The following is an 18030-nucleotide window of genomic DNA, read 5'->3' on the forward strand; positions in this document are numbered from 1 at the left end:
CATTGGCATTGCATAGATTGAGGGCTTGAAACAATGTTGCTAATTTGCACACTAAATATGAATGGGCTCCAGGTCAGCTTTTCACAGGATCGCTCGAGCCACTGAGGAGAAATAGGAAACGAAGTAACTAGCGAAGAACCAACTAGCCTACACGTGGGGATCCCATTCATTCAAACAAGATAGGCTACTTTATCCGGGATATATTATTCATCTCGCGTTTTGTAAAATCATTTTTACTCGGTGCCTGAAAAACGGCCTTTTAAAGTTGCCGCTGTCCATGGTAACGGATGTGATAGGCTGAACCAGGGGAAGAAAGAAACTCGCCTCGTTTAGAATAGCTGCGGTGCTGGAGTAGTCAACACTCGTCGCCTGATAGTTCCAGCCAAAACGGGACATCGAACCTTTTTTATTTTATTTATTTGGTTCGATTTAAATCCTCTTCTCAAACAAGATGTGACTCTTTTCAAAGAACAGACCTAATACCTTTAGAATATCCATGTCGTTCAGGATAGCCGGGAGAGAGAACGTCAAGGGGTTTTCTACGAATGGAAGTTATTTGTTGTGAATTGTTTTGAATATGTTATTCCGAAGTGAGTTTGTTTTTTGTTTGTCTCCGTTCGTCGTGGACCTTTAATTTGGAATCTATCGACGAAATCCAGATCGTCAAGGGAAACCCAGAGCGAGGATTCTACAAAGCCAGAGAGCTCACAGACCGGGGATTTAAATTGTTTGGTGTGCTCCGGGAGAAGCGAGAGTCAAAGAAAGAAATTCATGTGGCCATTCTCTCTTTAGCAAAACATTTTGGATTGCAGAATGAGCAAGGAAAGACCTAAGAGGAATATCATCCAAAAGAAATACGTGAGTAACTACTAGCCTATTATTGGCCAATGTGTAAAATAATTGAACCTTTACAAGTTTGCACGTTCATTTCGCCTGTTTTGAAGAAAATGCATAAACTTCGATCACGGAGTGTGAAGGTTACCATTACACAGCTGTGGCCTATTGGGGCCGAATTTCCTTTTTAGATGGTAAAGTTGTAGAATGTGTTATCAATTAGACTTTATTTAAATTGTCGATGTGTATTTATAGTGTCTGTGTTGCTTAATTTCTTCAACATAAGGCAAGACGATTTATTTGATTAACTATCCATGGAAGGGCAATGCGCATTCTGGAATCATCTCTGTACAATATAACAAACGACTTGTTGTGTGAGGTTTATTGATTTAAGTCAGAATTTTCCACAGGAGCTGGCTAATTGTTTTCAGAATGTCTTTGTTTTCTCCCATAGCCCCTTTCAGAGCCATGAAGACAGCCATATCGCCCATGGCTGGTTCCGGGTTCTATACCCCATTCTGAGTAGCCCTGTATAAACTGTGGTATTTAGAAAAAAGAACACCTTGTTTTGCTATTGGATATCACAACAACATTCACTTTAGTTATGTTGATGCGACTTGAGAGTACCTGACTAGCACGGTCCGACCATGACGAGTGGACTGTAGCTCTTTCATTTTCTCCGTAGGGGGAGAGCGCAGAAAGGGGGTCAGGCAATTTTAACATTTCCGTAGAATTTCCAATAATTTCCAATCGTAGTGGAACGCTCAGGAGGAGTTGCTTGTCTGTGTTTGTTTACTAACACACACACTCACACACACACACACATATATATGCATATGCAATAAAGGGTCTGATCATTTTAATTCCGCGTAGCACGTCTGTGTGACCTCTGTGAATGGGATATATTGCAGCCTGAGCTCGCGGAGCAAGAATGTTAGATTCTCGGATAGTTTTTTAATTATTCGGGATATCTCCAGTTAATAGTTTTTAAGCAGACGAGAGACCATGGATGCAGCTAAACGAAATGTTAGCGGTTAGTTGATTAAGCGCTAGCTTGTTTATGGTGTAATTTTAAGGAGGTAGTGTTTCAGTCGCATTGCAGAGGTTCATGTGAAGGGGAAGCAAAGAAGCGACCATTTTCTTTCTGCGATTACCTAATACCGGCGAATTTGGCAGAAGGGGGCGATACCAATGTTGGTAATTTCAAGGTTTTTACCCTCGGTGTAACCTACAACATTTAAAGTATTTTAAATTGGGGTTTAAAACAGGCGTAAGCTAAACAATGACTTCCTCTCAAACGGAGACACTCAGCACGTCGCATGGCTGAGTTTAACCGTCACATTACAGCGTGTGTTCTCGTGTGAAGTTTCCTCGCGTCAAAAACAATGTGAAGTTATTATGAACCATTGAATAATACCTTTTATTTCAGATGTACCTTTTTTGTTTCCATTTAACTCATCTCAAAACAGTTTGGCCACGTGTGGGCCCGCTGCTGACTAGGCTACTTTGTTTGTGACCCACGATGCACTGAGAATAATCAAAGTCCATCATAACTGGCGATTGTCGCCTTCCCCAAGCGTTCCACTCTAATAACGTGGTTGAAACATTATACTTTTATATTATGAGGTGAAATAATACTTAATTCTTGAAGTGTTAAGCATATAGTTTTCAAACTTTTGATTAAGTCAGTACAATACCCCATGAGTTTGATACTATTTATCCCCGAAATACTCACCTCTTATGGCAATGCTATTAAAGTAATCAATGCATTACATTTCCAACTTTGTTGGGGGACTGGTGAGATGATTTGACAGTGAAAAAGACATGGAAAAAAATTGCAGCTGAAGTCTAAAATGGTCTATTTTTTTATTGATTTTATTCTTAATTTCTTGTGTAATTGTAGATGTATGCTCATGTGGCTGTGTGTGGAATTGGACCGCACAGAACATGGCTTTCACATCTGCTGAGGTGCAGCAGCTGGGGTAGAAATCTGGTCAGACCAAACCATGCGAACAACAAAACAACCTGGAGGTGCCCCCCCCTCTCCTTGGGCCCCCACTCAAAACGCAACACCCTCACCCTCCCCCTCAACAACTCTTGGCCCCTCTGGTTTAACCTCCCCTTAATTAGCGTTAGACAATTATCCATGCTTGGCTTAAGCATGTCCCCTGGAACACTGTGTTGTTATTCTCCATCCGTGTTATTAAAATTCATCAGTCAGGAAAAAAACTTAATAAAAGCAAACAAGGCAAGGCAATTACCGCTCCTTTGATAGGACACAAAAGTTAAAACAGCCCCTCTCAAATAACTCTGCTTTCTATGGTGGCTGATCACTTTGCCTGGTAATTTGACAGACATTTAGAGGCACAAACACATTCTCTCCTATTCTGAAATTCTACATTTGTATATTCCGTGAATTTGTGGGGGTGTGTTTAAGTCAGTTGGGTAGCAGCGTTAGTTATGTTTGTGGTGTTGTTTAACTGAACATAGCATTGAGAGGAGATGTGCAGCCAGGGCCAATTTGTCCTGACTATGCTGTTCTCAGGCTGTGTGGAGCTGGGCTGGCCTCTGTGTGCTGGGATAGAGCTGGGCTGGCCTCTGTGTGCTGGGATAGAGCTGGGCTGGCCTCTGTGTGCTGGGATAGAGCTGGGCTGGCCTCTGTGTGCTGGGATAAGCACAGCTGCTGCAGGGGTCTTTACAAATGTAAAGAAGCTGTCAGTGTTTCATCAGTCGTACAACTGATGAGGGCGACGTTGAAAAATCCACTGCAGTGTGTGGCACACAAAAAGAGGAAACAAAAATAGAGCGAGGGCCGGGAACGAGGCCTGTAAAGGTTCCGTCCCCTCTCACCCTCCCTTCCCAGTCCTTCAGCTTTACTATTTAAATGTGGGCCTCGTGTTCACCCACAAGGGTTTGTGGACCTGAGCCTGAATGTGCTTAATTTAACCTTCTGTTTTAATGCAGATGGTCATTTATTTATTTTATCCTTATTTTCTTCACGTGTGGAACAGGAGAGTTCACAGTTCCTCTCTGAGGAGCCCTGGCACTGTAACTGGGTCAGTGAGATGCTGTGAGGTAGGGAGGTTGTAACAGGAATGTTTCAGATACTTTATCCTTACTCTATACCACTACCCTCCCTCGCACCTTCTTGTCAAGCGTTCCCAGTGTTAGCTGTAGTTATATCCTCTCTTATATCGGAGGAACCACTGGCACCACAGTACGTGGAGAGCCGTATCTCTTGGAAGGTGGGGAGCTGGTAGACACAGCATTTTGATTCAGTTCTTCTCCTCAGTGTTGTCTGTTGGCAGACAGCAAAATGTTCCACTTTACTACGTCGTTACGGGAGCTCCCTAAACTGCCGGTTTTCATTTGGGCCACCGGTGATCAGCAGCAGCCAGACCATTGCTTCCTATTCTCCGTTCTCTCTCCTCTCTGTCCCAATTTTTATGGCAGCTTTACGTCACACACCCTGACCCTCTTACCCTGTCATGTAATGTGATCTTTCTCTTATCAGCTGTTATCATCTCGGGACAATCTCTGCACACGCCACAGTTCCTCCTTTGTTAGTTAGACCAACCTGTTTATGGGCAAACTACCAGCCAGGGTGGTGCCTGACTGTACCAGGGTGGTGCCTGACTGTACCAGGGTGGTGCCTGACTGTACCAGGGTGGTGCCTGACTGTACCAGGCAGATGAACACAGTGTAAGGAATGTGCTCTGCTGTGCTCTGGGTAATGACTGTCTGTACGGAGGACGATGTTTCCCTATGGACTGTAATCCTGTAAAATATACGCTATCATATGTGCCAATATTCTGAGAGGACAATGTGCCGGACATTGTGCTGTATTGAAAGACTGTTCAGGATATATAAATAATCTCACTTAAACCATGTGTATTCTGGATCTCTATATGTGTGTGTGTGTGTGTCACGTACACCACATTCTCACTGAATGCACCGTTTCATTTTGCTCCATGATTTATGTCGTCCTACTCCTGTGGGTTTGGCCGGACAGCTGGACAGCCCTGAGAGGACACAAGCTGTCTACACAAAGTGTGTGTGTGTGGCAGCCACAGCTCATCCGTCCAAGATCCCTGAGAAGCTGAATCAACATTTTACATGTTTTTGGTTTGGCCTTAACATGCTTAAGCTCTGAGGACACTGGACACTAAGCTGGACAGTAGTAGGGAGGCTCCATAGGTTTGACTGGAGGGCAGAACAGGGGTGACTGGGCTGTGACTAGAATGGAGGCCATTATGAGCAAGAGACCTTAACCTCGCCAGCTGAATGGATGAGGTCGTTTAGAGATCTAGTGAGTCTCTACTGACTGTAAAGCCTAACGGAACTGTTGGTGCTGTGGCGTCCTGCCATCCAACCACTAACCTAACATAGCAGGCCTAGAAAGACACCAGAGCGGAGTCCCCACTTCTGTTCTTCGGGAGAAAAGGAAGTTAGGTTGAAAATACTGTATCTTTGAAACCTGGAAACATCCACTTTCTAGCTACCCTGCGGAGAATGTCCAACCACAGACAGCAGGTCAGTTTTATACGCTCTCGGTCAATCCGGTATTATCCCCAGATCCCCCTCTACCACTCAGACTCGTCTTCATCAGGCAGCAGTAAGCCTCCAGGGATAAAGCAATAGAATGGAGCCTTTGATTATATTGATCCGCATTAGACTCTTAACGCCTGTATGGTTACAAGCTGCTCAATGGGAAACGAGGATATTTTTTTTAGCGTTATTCAACATGATTTATAAATCATTATACTCAATGTCTAAATATAGTTTACATTAGACTGTTGATAATCAGACTACACAGTTGTGTTAGTGCTTAGTGTTATACCTGGTTTATAGGCCTCATATTTACTCATACAGTATCTTACTTTGAGTCGCAGTTCACTCATAACAAAACTCTTATGTAGTTCTGGGTTTCCTCCAATTTATTCTCTATGAATCATGAGCGATGCAATCATGGTGATGTTTATAATGACGCTGATATTTCATATAAATGGCTGTATAATATCTTTGTTTCCTGCCAGAGAGCTCATATGGACCTTTTGGCCACCGCTCTGTGTTCGATTGGCAAACTGACTTATCCACAGGTTGTTACATTGTAGTCAGCGTTTCTCAGATGTCACATTTACTGTGGCGATGAAGATATCTATTTACTGTTTCCATTTTTATTGCAGCCATTTTGAGGCCTTTGAACAAGCCTAGGTTGTTTCTGAAAGATGACCTCCCTCTCAGTGCATGTTAATGCAGCCTTTTCAACATGCATCAGCCCCTTCGAGGACAGGCCTAACTCTGGGTGGCAGCTCCCCTCGGCTTGCTACAGTAATGAGCTTGTCCGAAAGTGGCTACATTGTGTACTTGGCTCACTATAAACTGCTGGAGTAGTTAGGCGGGCTGCATTGGCTTTGTGTGAGCTGTGTGCAAAGTGAAAGCGGGCTAGAGTGTGTGGTGGGGGGGGTGGGGTGGTCTCAAAGGTGGGGAGACAAGAAACAGTTGATTTTTATTTTTAGGTCAATGGAGACGAGTTTCAGAGTTACAGCTCTGTGTGCTCCATCGCCGTGAGAAACGCATTAGTCTCCCGCTCCATCTTGTCTTGTAATAGAATACTGAGTGGCTCTTTAAAAAAAAAAAAAAAAAAAAAATAATTAATTCACTCTGTGTCATTACTCAGCCAGGTACAAAGAGCTGAGCGACCCCCCCCATTTCCAGCGGGATCAGCACGAGAGCAGAAGCTACGGCGGTTCTCTCCAGCTTAGCCGGAGATTCTCCTCTAAACTGCTGAGGGGTTGGCGCTGTGGCGGTGGGCTCTCGCTGCTTTCAGCACTCTTATATTAGTTTAGTGTGTTTATGTATTCATCATCTGTTTGGTGGGAGATTCGTCTCCTTGGTGCTTTCTTCTCGCTGCACTCTTCCCCCATTTTGTTGTTCTCGCTTCAGACTGCCAAAGGAAACGTTGGAAGCTTCCCCAGATAGATGTCATGCAGCTGGAGTCTAAACTGTGAATACCTCGCCTCTCCCTCACACCATAAACAGGCACCCTGTGCTTTGTCCCTGTGGGTCAGCTAAACGCATGAGGCCAGGAGTTTGGTTAGCCACACGGTCTGTCCCTCACAAATAGCATTAGAGCGTTGCTGTTGCCTTGGTGGCCTGAAACATGAAGATGACTCAAAATATCATGTGGTTTCATAAAGCACTTTGACAGATGTTCATTATGACCTAACAGTGAGATTAATATTTAACATAGAAGAATTTTCAGAAATCTGATTGTCTGTCAAAAGTAATGTCTTTGATCTCCTCTCTGCACAATGGCAGCATTTTAATGGCACTTCTAGCTGCTAAGTTTCCACTAGGCCTCACAGCAGGGTACTGTAGTGTTTGGTACACCCATGGAAGGGAGCCAAAGCCCAGGCTGAAAGGCTGGCCCTGCCCCCTGGCCCTGGATCAAATCACAGGCCCAAAGGCAGCACTAAAACACAACCTGTGACAGTCAGAGCAAACTAAAGAGGATAGAAATAATTAAATTGGGCACTGTCGTAGCTAATGACAGAGCCGGGTCTGGAAACTGATTTTTTTTAATCACTTCTTGGAGTAAATGTAGCTCATGACAGATTCATATACTGTACACGCAGAGAACAAAGCCTGGCTTAAATCCCATTACATAAGTCATTTACAGCTGATTTACACTACAGCCATTAGGGCCCATAGATGTCCATCTAGGCCTACAGTATACTCTGACTGAGAGCAGAGTGTGAGATTAGTAATGGTTCAGTTGGTCATCCTGAAGTTCAACCCAAACCAACTCTGCCATGTAATGTAAACTGAATCTGGAAGTCACTCTAAAGACAGGGTAACCATAGTGACCAGAAGTTTATCTTTTTTTTATACACCGTGCCATCAGAGGGGGCCTAACCACTCCGTTACTATAGCAACTGCTGGAGTGGGGCAGAACGGAGCGTCTGTCTGTTTCAGACTTGACACTCGAGTGTCTGAACATAGTGGAGAGCTGAAGTTAGATTAAAGTATCCCTGCACAGAATGTACTGAGTGGTGGTTGTATAACCGGCTGAGAGGCATGACTTACTGTGGTGTGAAATGTGTGGCAATTTACACTCCTCTTGTGCTCCAAGCATTTCACACAGCAATAACTAAGGTATTGTCTGACAGAACGAGCTGTATCAGGCCTATCCCTTTAATAGCATACTATTGTATTTTGAATGAAACCATAAAACTATTACCTGCTATTGTAAAAAAGAGTTCCACTGAAATCAACTGTGGCATTTACTCCTATCAGCCATTGTTGCCACATTTACTTGACTACCTGAATGGAGAGGGAGGGAAGGAGCGGCAGCCATTTAGTTTCCTCTGGCTTAGTATTGAATGGTCTTACTGGCTTAGTGCTCAGACATAGTGGAGTGGAACCACCGTTAGACTCTCCTCCTTCAAGGTTGGCTGAGTACCTTTATCACTGGACAATCTGCCAGACCCGCTGACTGAGGCAGCAGCCATGGTTTGGTGTGGGGCTTTGGGTGACTGACTTGGCCTGATGGGACAGGTGGTGTGTGACTGGCTCTCCTGTTTACTGTGACATTGGCAGAGGATCATGTAAGGGGTGACACCGTGGTAACCAGGTTTGTCTGTGTGCCTGAGACAAAGTGCATTTATTTCACCTCAAGCAGGATCCCTTTTGAGCTCAATTACCAACAAGCGGGAGAGGAGCGAGATAATGAGAAGAGCGGGAAGGAGGCGAGGAAGGGAAAGAGGTATGAGTCAAACCAGCTGCTCCTCTCTGTACAATCTCTAATCTGCTGGAGATCCTTCCGTCTGTATCTCATCGTTTCTCATACATCCTCATGTTCTGCGCATGGATCCAGAGTATGCCGCCTCACTGTAACACCTCCCCATCCTACCCCTGTAACCCCTTCCCTGGGCCTCTTCTCTCCTCCAGTCCCCAGGCTGCCGCAGGGTTCTTTGTGAGGCAACGGGCCAAGCTGTGAGGTGAAAATCACTTCTTAATTGCCCATTTTCTGCAGCTCTGTGCCAGAGAGGGGCTTTAGTGTTGTGAGCCCTGAACATCCTGAACAGCTCCGCTAAACACCTGGCTTTGTGTTGATAGCAGGCTGGCCCATTGTAATCTACAGTCATATGGCCCTGCACTCTGAATGGCCACTTTCATCATGTTTTTCCAAAAAATTGCTTGCGTTACAGATGTAAAAAGCATATCAAACATCCTTCCCCCCAATGAAGTTTATACAGTGTGAGACTTGCCATAACAATCTGAGATACCAAAAATGTGTCCATGCTATGCTGGCATGGAATGGCTGTTTTTTAAAAAGTGTGTGTGTGTGTGTGTGTGTGTGTGTGTGTGGCTTTGCTATTAGATCCACCTCGGTCTTGTTGTTCTATGTTCATGAGAGTGTAGGAGCCCATATGCAGGACCACAGTGCAGAGCCAGGCTGGGGCCCCTCAGTGGTCAGTCAACTGTGTGTGTTCTGCTGTGGTCGCCACCATTACCAGCAGAGTAACGGCTAATCTTATCTACCTGACAGTTAGCATTACACTCAGCCTTCTCTCCTGCTGCCATCTCTTTTGAGCGTCACGCTACAGTTCAGCCACACAGTCCCCTTGCCCTGTCTTCCTACCAGGCTGCTCATTGTCTCAGTTGAAAGAGTGCTTTAGTAACAGAGTTGAAGTTTCTCCCTCCCAGTCAAACTGGCCTGTAAAGTCCAGGCCGGCTAATCGCTAGCCGCTTGTATCGGTCACCCACAGTGTGTCCTGTCGGTACACTGGGCCTGCTGCAGGAGTGCGGAGCTTATAGCTCCAGTAAACCACATGAAAACCTCTCCACTTAATTTTTCTTGGCCCTGATACCCACTGACCTGAGTTGTTTTCCTCCAGCTAACAACTAGAGCAGTGTAGTGCGACTACAACGTAACATAATTTAATCTCTCAGCATCTGGCAGGCGACTGCTCTCTGAAATCCATCCACCACTGGTTTTATGGGGCATGAATCTGTTGAAGCCACGGCTGCTGCTGCTGCTGGCTGACTCGCTCTTTTCTCCTGTTGTAAATAACTTCTCTCCATCAGGAATATTAGTCCTTTTTATTATGGGTCATTTTCAGGCCTACTTTGTTTGAGCGTCTGAAAGGAGAATGACTTGTGAATGAAAGTAAACATGGTTGAAATGTGATGGTCATATGGCTGGACTATATTGAGTAACCGTAGTGCTGAGAAAAAACAAATGACGTTTTCTGCTGCTGTTCTTTTGGTTCCTGAAACATGGCTGGTAGGTTGGTTAGGGGTTAAGCACAGCGTTTGTATACTGTGAACTCTCTGACCCTGATTGGACGTTTACAGATGGGACAAAGCAGCTTAGCGTCTCGGCTCAGTCAGGGCCTGCCGCCTCACACTCGCGTCAACACAGCTCCTCAACCGCCATGATGGAGCAGTGATTGTGCATGATTGGAGCTGCAGAATGCTCCTCTGTTTTTGTGGTAAGAGTAACCCTCCCCTCTGCCTCCCCGAGACACGTTTTTCTCGCTGCTAATTGACTGTGTGAGCATGGCTCTGGGAGCACTGTGCTGCATGGCTCTCCCTGGCTGTCAATCGCTCTGCTTGGTTGTGAGAGATGGCTACAGAGCTATGCCCTGTTCTGTCTGTCCTAAAACCAGAGGGCTGTGATGCTGCTGCCCACACATGCATGGGACCACCGCCTACCTTGCCCTGTCCAACTCACTCCACAGAAACTGAGAGTTTTTTCAGTCCATGCCACTGAAATGGATATTTGAGTTTGACTATACTCAGTTTATGATGTATAGGGGCTGGTTACTTGTCTTTCATTTTATAAATATCTATTATACTGAACAAAAATAATAAATGCAACAATTTCAATGATTTTACTGAGGTAAAGTTCATATAAGGAAATCAGTCAATTGAAATAAATTCTTTAAACCGTAATCTATGGATGTCACATGACTCTGCAGGGGTGCAGCCAGGAGTAGGCCTGGGAAGACATAATCCCATCCACTTGGGAGCTAGGCCCAGCCAATCCGAATGAGTTTTCCCCCACATATGCCACACCCTATTACAGACTGAAAAACTGTCTGGGTGGCTGGTCTCAGACAATCCCACAGGCGACGAAGCCGGATGTGGAGGTCCTGGGCTGGCGTGGTTACACGTGGTTGTGAGGCTGGTTGGACGTACTGCCAAATTCTCTAAAATTGTGTTGGAGGTGGCTTATGGTAGAGAAATTAACATTAAATTATCTGGCAACGGCTCCGGTGGACATTCCTGCAGTCAGCATGCCAATTGTACGCTCCCTCAACTTGAGACATCTGTGGCATTGTGTTGACAAAACGGCACATTTTAGAGTGGCCTTTTGTCCCCAGCACAAGGTGCACCTGTGTAATGACCATGTTGTTTACTCAGCTTCTTGATATGCCACACCTGTCAGGTGGATGGATTATCGTGGCAAAGGAGAAATGCTCACTATGAGGGATGTAAACAAATGTGTGCACAATTTGAGAAGCTTTTTTTCAGAATCTTTTATTTCAGCTCATGAACCAAACACTTTACATGTTGTTTATTTTTTGTTCAGTGTATATAAACATCAAAAGGTATACAGTAGCCCTTCATGCTAGTTTAGTTTAATGTTCTCCCTCCTCACCAGAGAAAAGCTAGTCTAAACCATACTGTTTTATTTCACGGTCCTGTGAAATGAATTCATGGAAAAGCTGAAGCCCTGAGTGTCTGATTCTGCAGTGTGCATATTCTCTCCCTAAATGAGGGCATTGATGTATGAATAACCTGTCAGAGGAATTGATTCCAAAAGCAGCTGTCTCCTCCTCAAACACATGGCTGTTCCCAGTGAGCCCACAGATTGACAGCCAAATGGAGGTTATCACCTTCTATCAGTCAGTAGGACGTCTTGGCGTCTAAACCTCTCTGCTCTCTGCTTCACTTTTGTATTCAGGGCCAAGTGTTGGTTTTTTTTCTGTCGCACAAAGGATTTGATGAATAGCTTTAATACAAGGTTTCCGTTTGCTCTCCGAGAAAAATAACGCCAATACTTTAAACTGAATGTGCAAGGGTCATTTTGTAAGGTGTAGCACTACTGCTGCCTTTTTCCTACTCTAGAAACTCCCTCTCTCTGTGGTTTCTCTTTCTCCTAACCCCTACACTTTTTCATTGCCTGTCTCCTCCGTCCATGCTGCAATTGTCTGTTTTGAACGAGACTCTGACGCCACATGCCTCCTTTTTGTGTGTGTGGACCTGTTCCTTCTGTCCCTCTAACCTGATGTCTGCAGGTGTTTTGTAAACGGTGTGGTCAGCCATGCATAGTGTAGCCCAACTGTATGGTAATATGAGACGAGTCATTCTACAGCAGTGATTCTACTCTGAGCAACAACATGGATCTAGAAAGCACCTGAACCTTTATTCTCTTCACTCATCATTCAGCTTCTCTTTACAATGGCTGATTGACAGATGGCCATATTTAATGTTTTTTTTTTAAAATGACAAACAATGGAGAAAGGCATTAAATGTGCAATGTTAAAGGTCTTGTGTCCTGTGATTTAATGGAGCTAATGTATTTACAATAGAGGATGGGACTGAAGCGGATTGCCAAGCCCAGTATCACCGTGTTTTCTATGTTGAACTGGCTTTTATTCCTCAAGGCTGTTTGGACAAAGGCAGTAGTGTCTGAATAGGGATGTGAGATATTCACAGCTGTGTTCTGCTGAAGATGTTTCCTCTATAAAGCCACTACAGACAGGGGAAAGAATGTTGGAATTAGAAATGGATGATTTTTCTAAGGACAGGTACACAAGGCAAGTATCCTCGTAAGAATACACACCACACTTTATTTATTGCGAAATTATAATTTTATTCAATGCATTCATAATACCAAAAAAAATCCCTATCTTATCTGTACTTCTTCTACAACTCTGAAATAAATCAATAGTAATTAAACTGCCTGTTCACCGTAGAGGAGGGCATGAGCTGTCAATCAGCGCCTCTTTTTTTTAAATTTTTTTTTTATCCCATCTCATCAAAGGGCCACTGCTCCTCCTCACACGCCCAAACCTTTCTCCTCTCTTGCCGCATGATTCTGGCCAGGGTCTGTCTCACGGCTCGGCTCCTGCTCAGACAGATGCTGGCGGTGTGTCTGAGCTGGTACATTCGGCTCGCACTCCCAAAGACCCGGGCCGCCAGCCTCCACCTGTGCCATCCATGGTACAGCCTGGACAGATCGCTGGGTATAGGCACGCATGTATGCACACTCACACACAGGCCGTATGGAGCAGAGCAGAGTTTAAGATGGCTGAGTTGTGTTGTGTGAGGCCGACTGCTGTTAACTCCTCTCTGTGCGGAAGGGAAGGGCCTCTTTCTTTGTTTCTGCTCTGCTCCCCTCGCTGGAGGAACGAGGGAATACGACGAGGGGAGGGAGAGCCCAAGGCAGAGAGCCACAATGACATAACCCCCCCACCCCACCTCCCTTACCCATCTCTTACCCTCCTCACCAGACTAAACATTTCACCTGGTCTTCTGTGGAACTGTGTGTCCCTAAGCAGTCATAGAGGAAGTGACCATCTGCCTCTTTTACTCCCAGTTCCCTTCCTGTAGTGATGATTGAAAAGTAGGTCAGAGCAGAGACCTCGTTCAACTCTGTTCTGTGCTGCGTAGAGCGGACCTGCGTAGAACGATGTGCCTATGCTGCCTTAGCCTCTCTGTTTCTGTTCAGTGTTTCCTTCCGCCAGCAACCAGCCTGACTTCCCACTGCTTCTGAGCCGCTAGGCAAGAGGCCCAGGAGGCGTGTGTGTGTGTGTGACCGCTGAAACCCTTGGCTTGGAGGGGTCTGTTCAGTGTCGTCCTGAGTGGTTGGGGGGGGGGGGGGAAATGGTGAGAGGTGCGGAGGGTGATGACTGCTTCTCCAAACCGGACAGGAAAACAGGGCGACAGAACTGGAGGGAGAGTGATCGAGAGCAGTTGGTCTGCAGAGGAGAGGGAGGAAGTGGGAGAGACTAGCATGCTGCTGCTGTTGTTAGGGAATGGGGGAGAATGGGTGGAGCCACCCACATGCCTTGGCCAATCCCTGCCAAGCTGCCTGCTCACCCTGCTGTGTAATTGGCTGATGTCTCCGTGGCAGAACAAAGTGCTTTTGATAGGCGAGCAGCCGTGTAACCAGACTGTGGGGGTTGAGGGGCTCTGGGGGGGATGTCTCCCTCTCCTCTTCTCCCCTGGGTATTGTCATGTGTTTAAATGGCTAATAAGAGCTGAAATGAGAGCTCAAGATGGTACTACTGCTCTCAGGACACTGCACCATCCTGACTATGACGCAGAACATCTTGAACACAAAGATGAATTGAGATCAATGCTGCCAACTACAATGGAAGCAGAGTTCAGAGTGAACTGTGTCAATAAAGTATTGATTAAGACCACAGCTGTTCTGTGTAATATTGGATCAGGATTACTTGAAGCATCCAGCATGCCACGCAAACCGCATGGAATCACAGATGTATGTTTTAAGTCTACAAATGGCCAACACTGTTGTCTTTTAACTGTCAGTCATGCATGGCAACAGGAGGTAGTCCACTCTGGGAGCATGGAGCGTGTGTGTGTGTGTGTGTGTGTGTGTGTGTGTGTGCTAGTTTCCTCCATGCCAGGATCAGAGGTCATCCAGTCTGTCAGTAAGGGCTCTCTTCTCCCCTCTCTCACTGGAGCGTTCCACAGACCCTGGTCACTAAGCCATCCCTCATGTCTCTGCTTTTCTTTTCTCATCCCTTCATCATTCAGACCTCATCACATTTACCAGTATTCAGACTGACTCGCACGCAGTCAGCGCACGCAGAAATTCCCATGTATTTGATATGTAAGCTGTGAGTGGTGCTCTCTGGGGTAGACTGCAGCCTGGTCTTAAACCAGAGAACAGTTTCAATGATGACTTCTCCTCGGAAGGGGGGGGGGGTGTGTGTGTGATCTTCAGATGACTGGCACTGTGACACGCAGGATCCTCCTGTAAGTGGGTGACCAATCAACCCTAGTCTGTTCGTGGAACCCGGAGAATTCACCTAAAGTGTGGTTGAGAAACTTCCCATTGGTCCTAGCCTGAAGAAAGCAGCGCTGTAGGGAGATGGACCGTGTTTCCTGTGGTGACCAAACAGGATCCTTCTGGCTGCTCTTCCTGTTCAGATGGTTACATCACTACCATGGCATTGTGGGTCATGGACCAGGGTCCATTCAGAAATCTGCCACCTGATAAGGGGGATCCCCACTGCCGTCTGACAGGAAGACTGATGTCAGAGGAGTTTCGCTATGAGAGAAAGATTATCAGATGAAGGGGAAATGGAAAACATTTGTCACTGATTTGCAAGAAATAGTCTGGTCTCATTACCTCTTCATCTTTAAAGCAAGATGATGCCACAGTTTTCCTCTGCCTGGTCTGTTGGTGGCCATTAGAAAAATTACAATAGACAATACTGTGAGTCTGTAGCAAAGCCTTGCATCATGTTGATTGTGATCCCAGGGAGCAGACACTTCTGTGTGGGTGGGAGCTGGGGGAAAGTGTTGGTATGGAAACAAAAGCTTTCTGTTCTCTGGTTGTTCCATAGCCTTGGTGTTCTTCTTATGAGGGGAAACGAAGGAAGATGGGGGAGGGGAGAGTTTTATATCATAACATGGAAGCTTTTATTCATAACTTAATTGACTTTAACTACCATGTGAGATAAGGTGGTACAGTTACACGTTTTAAGTTGGAGATGAGTGGATGTGAACTGGCTAGCACAAGGGGAACATCCTCTGATGTCAACAGTTTTCACACAGAACTGCCTACTCCAATAAAGTGTCTTCCAAGTGTTCCGAAGTAGCTTCTAGAAAAGGAAGTTTTAGTGCCCATACGAGGACGGTGAATTTGCAAAAGAATGACCGCAGAGAAAATTGAAATACCATGTGATGTTGTTTGTGTGTTAACATGGCTATTGAGGATGCGTAGTTGGTTAGTCTGGTTCAAATCAAAATCCCACCACTGGCTTGGCTGGGCTGCAGCGGACTGGCTGTAGGAGGTACCAGAGGAGAAAGACCCACATGTTTTCTACTGAGCAGATGATCAAGAAACTAATGGTAGACTGACTGTCACACTTTGACTGGCAATATCCTCTGGCACTGACAGTGGAGGGAGGAAGACTGGGAGAGATGTCAATGGCTGCTCTCTGAATAACAGATGTTTGGACCAGTGACTTCTGTACTTTCTGGTTTCCGCTGTGTGTAGACGGTGGTAGTTAACCTGTCTCCAGTGTCCTCCCCCAACCCAGCCCCTGAACAGTTTGTTGTGAGAGCCACTCCAAGACGAGACAGCCCTATACACGCTGGGAGCTGGGCTCAGACCTGTCTGTCTGTCAGTCTACAGGGAACTGTGGTTCAGTGGGGTTAGAAACCTTGTGGCTTCCTATGGCTTTTGTCTGTCTACTGGGAACAGGCCCTCCCTGCAACAACACAGCTCTCATCTAAACCGGGAGAACCCTCTAAATATTCAGACAGAGGCCCCTGTGGGACTGTGTGTGTGCGTGAGGGAGTGTCTGTGTATAATTGGGTCTATCTGAGACTGAGCTCCCCTCATGGTTTCTCTTTTGGCTGATGCCTTGTCTGTTTGGCAGCCTCTGATAGGACAGCACCACCGAGCTCAATTTTCAAGGCTCTCGCTTTCTTGAGCTCTCCCCCTCTCCCTCATTCCTCCACACTTCTGTCATACAGTTCAAACAGAGCTTCTTCTGGCCCAGAGAATGAGTGGAATGTGAATGCAGGCTGAGGTAGCTCAGATCAGCTGGAGGTAGGTACAGTCTGCACACAGACTGACATAATTGATATTGATTATTCTAAATCTAGGCAGGGTGATTTGAAATGAGTTGGATATTTTATTGTTCAAGTAAAAGGGAGTGACAGTGGCCTGATTAGAACAGAACAGGATACACTTATCACAACCTGTCCCTCCTGCCTGTAGGAGGTAAAATTGATCCACTTCTGTGCCATTTTAGTTCCAAGACTGGCAGTCCAGTAGACATCTCCTCTGGCAGCGTAGTGCCCCCCTCTCTGAGCCCACTGGCACCCAGCCAGCCTGAACAGCCAGGCGGAAGTGAAGACTGATTAAAAAAGGAAGAAGATATGGGGGTGGGAGGGACAGAGGAAGTTTCCTTTCCTGATAAGGAAGTGTACAATTAGGAGCCGTCAGGGTGAGGCGAGGACCGACATCCCGGTTTTTTTTTTTTATGGTGCTGTCAAAATGAACTGTTAATTCTCTTCAGCCTCCTCTGCCCCTGCATGCTGAAATCAAGCAAATGTTTTGAGACTCTATTTCCCACCCAGCAGAAATGTGTTGATGAGAACCTCCTCTGTCCGTAGAATAATGAAGACATGAAAGAATGATTCAGGATGGCTGAGTCACAGTACTTTCCTCAGAGCTTCCCCTCCCTGTATCACATCCAATCGTTATGTGGGTTTTAACCTGAGGTTGTTAGGAAGATGACATCAATATCTGAAGTGTTTTTTTACTTTTAGTTTATCCTCTACCAGAAGCTCCCTGCTTTGTTGACAAATGTTTCTGAGATTCTCCCCTGTTATTAGACTGAGCTGAAGGAAACTAGTGTTGTCACCAAAGGAAACTCTTTCTCAGTCATTCCTCTTGCTGTCGTCGGTGCCTCGTGGTGATGTCAGAATCTGTGAAATGTTCAGATCAAATGTACTTGTCACACACGCCGAATACAACAGGTGTAGACTTTACTGTGAAATGCTTACTTAAAATAAATAAATACAAATGAACAAAAAATGAATAACGAGGCTATATACCAGGAGTACCGGTGCAGGGGTACGAGGTAGTTGAGGTAGATCTTCAGAGATAAACAGTTTCTCCTCTTCAGTCAGTAGTGTTTTAGCTCTCTGTCCTCTGATTCGGTGGACATTAGAACTGGTTTTGTGGTGTAGTTGTTTCTCCATGTGTCTTTGGTTTCAGTTTGAAGAACCCTGCCTGTCTCTGGGGCATACCGCCCCCTGGCCAACAACATTACTCTGAGAAGAGACCACTTGCCAAGGGAGGGGAGAACAAGTTACTAACCATCAAAGACAAATGACCTCCAGTGGTTTCCGGAGCCGGGAGGCATCCAGTCAACCAAGCATCGAGGCCCTAACAATGTGACCTGGGTG

General features: G+C 45.7%; 1 protein-coding gene across 1 annotated transcript in view; it reads left to right on the forward strand.

The window, feature by feature from the left end:
- Window positions 1–308: 308 nt before the first annotated feature.
- The window catches only part of LOC115175768 (protein Jumonji), a 92648-nt gene continuing 74926 nt past the window's right edge, over window positions 309–18030 (forward strand). The window contains exon 1 of the mRNA XM_029735251.1: window positions 309–858. Within this exon, the coding sequence (XP_029591111.1) occupies window positions 814–858 (45 nt within the window). The 5' untranslated portion in view covers window positions 309–813. The remainder of the gene's footprint in view (window positions 859–18030) is intronic.

This window comes from Salmo trutta, chromosome 36, assembly GCF_901001165.1.
Source record: "Salmo trutta chromosome 36, fSalTru1.1, whole genome shotgun sequence".
Classification (NCBI taxonomy): Eukaryota; Metazoa; Chordata; class Actinopteri; order Salmoniformes; family Salmonidae; genus Salmo; species Salmo trutta.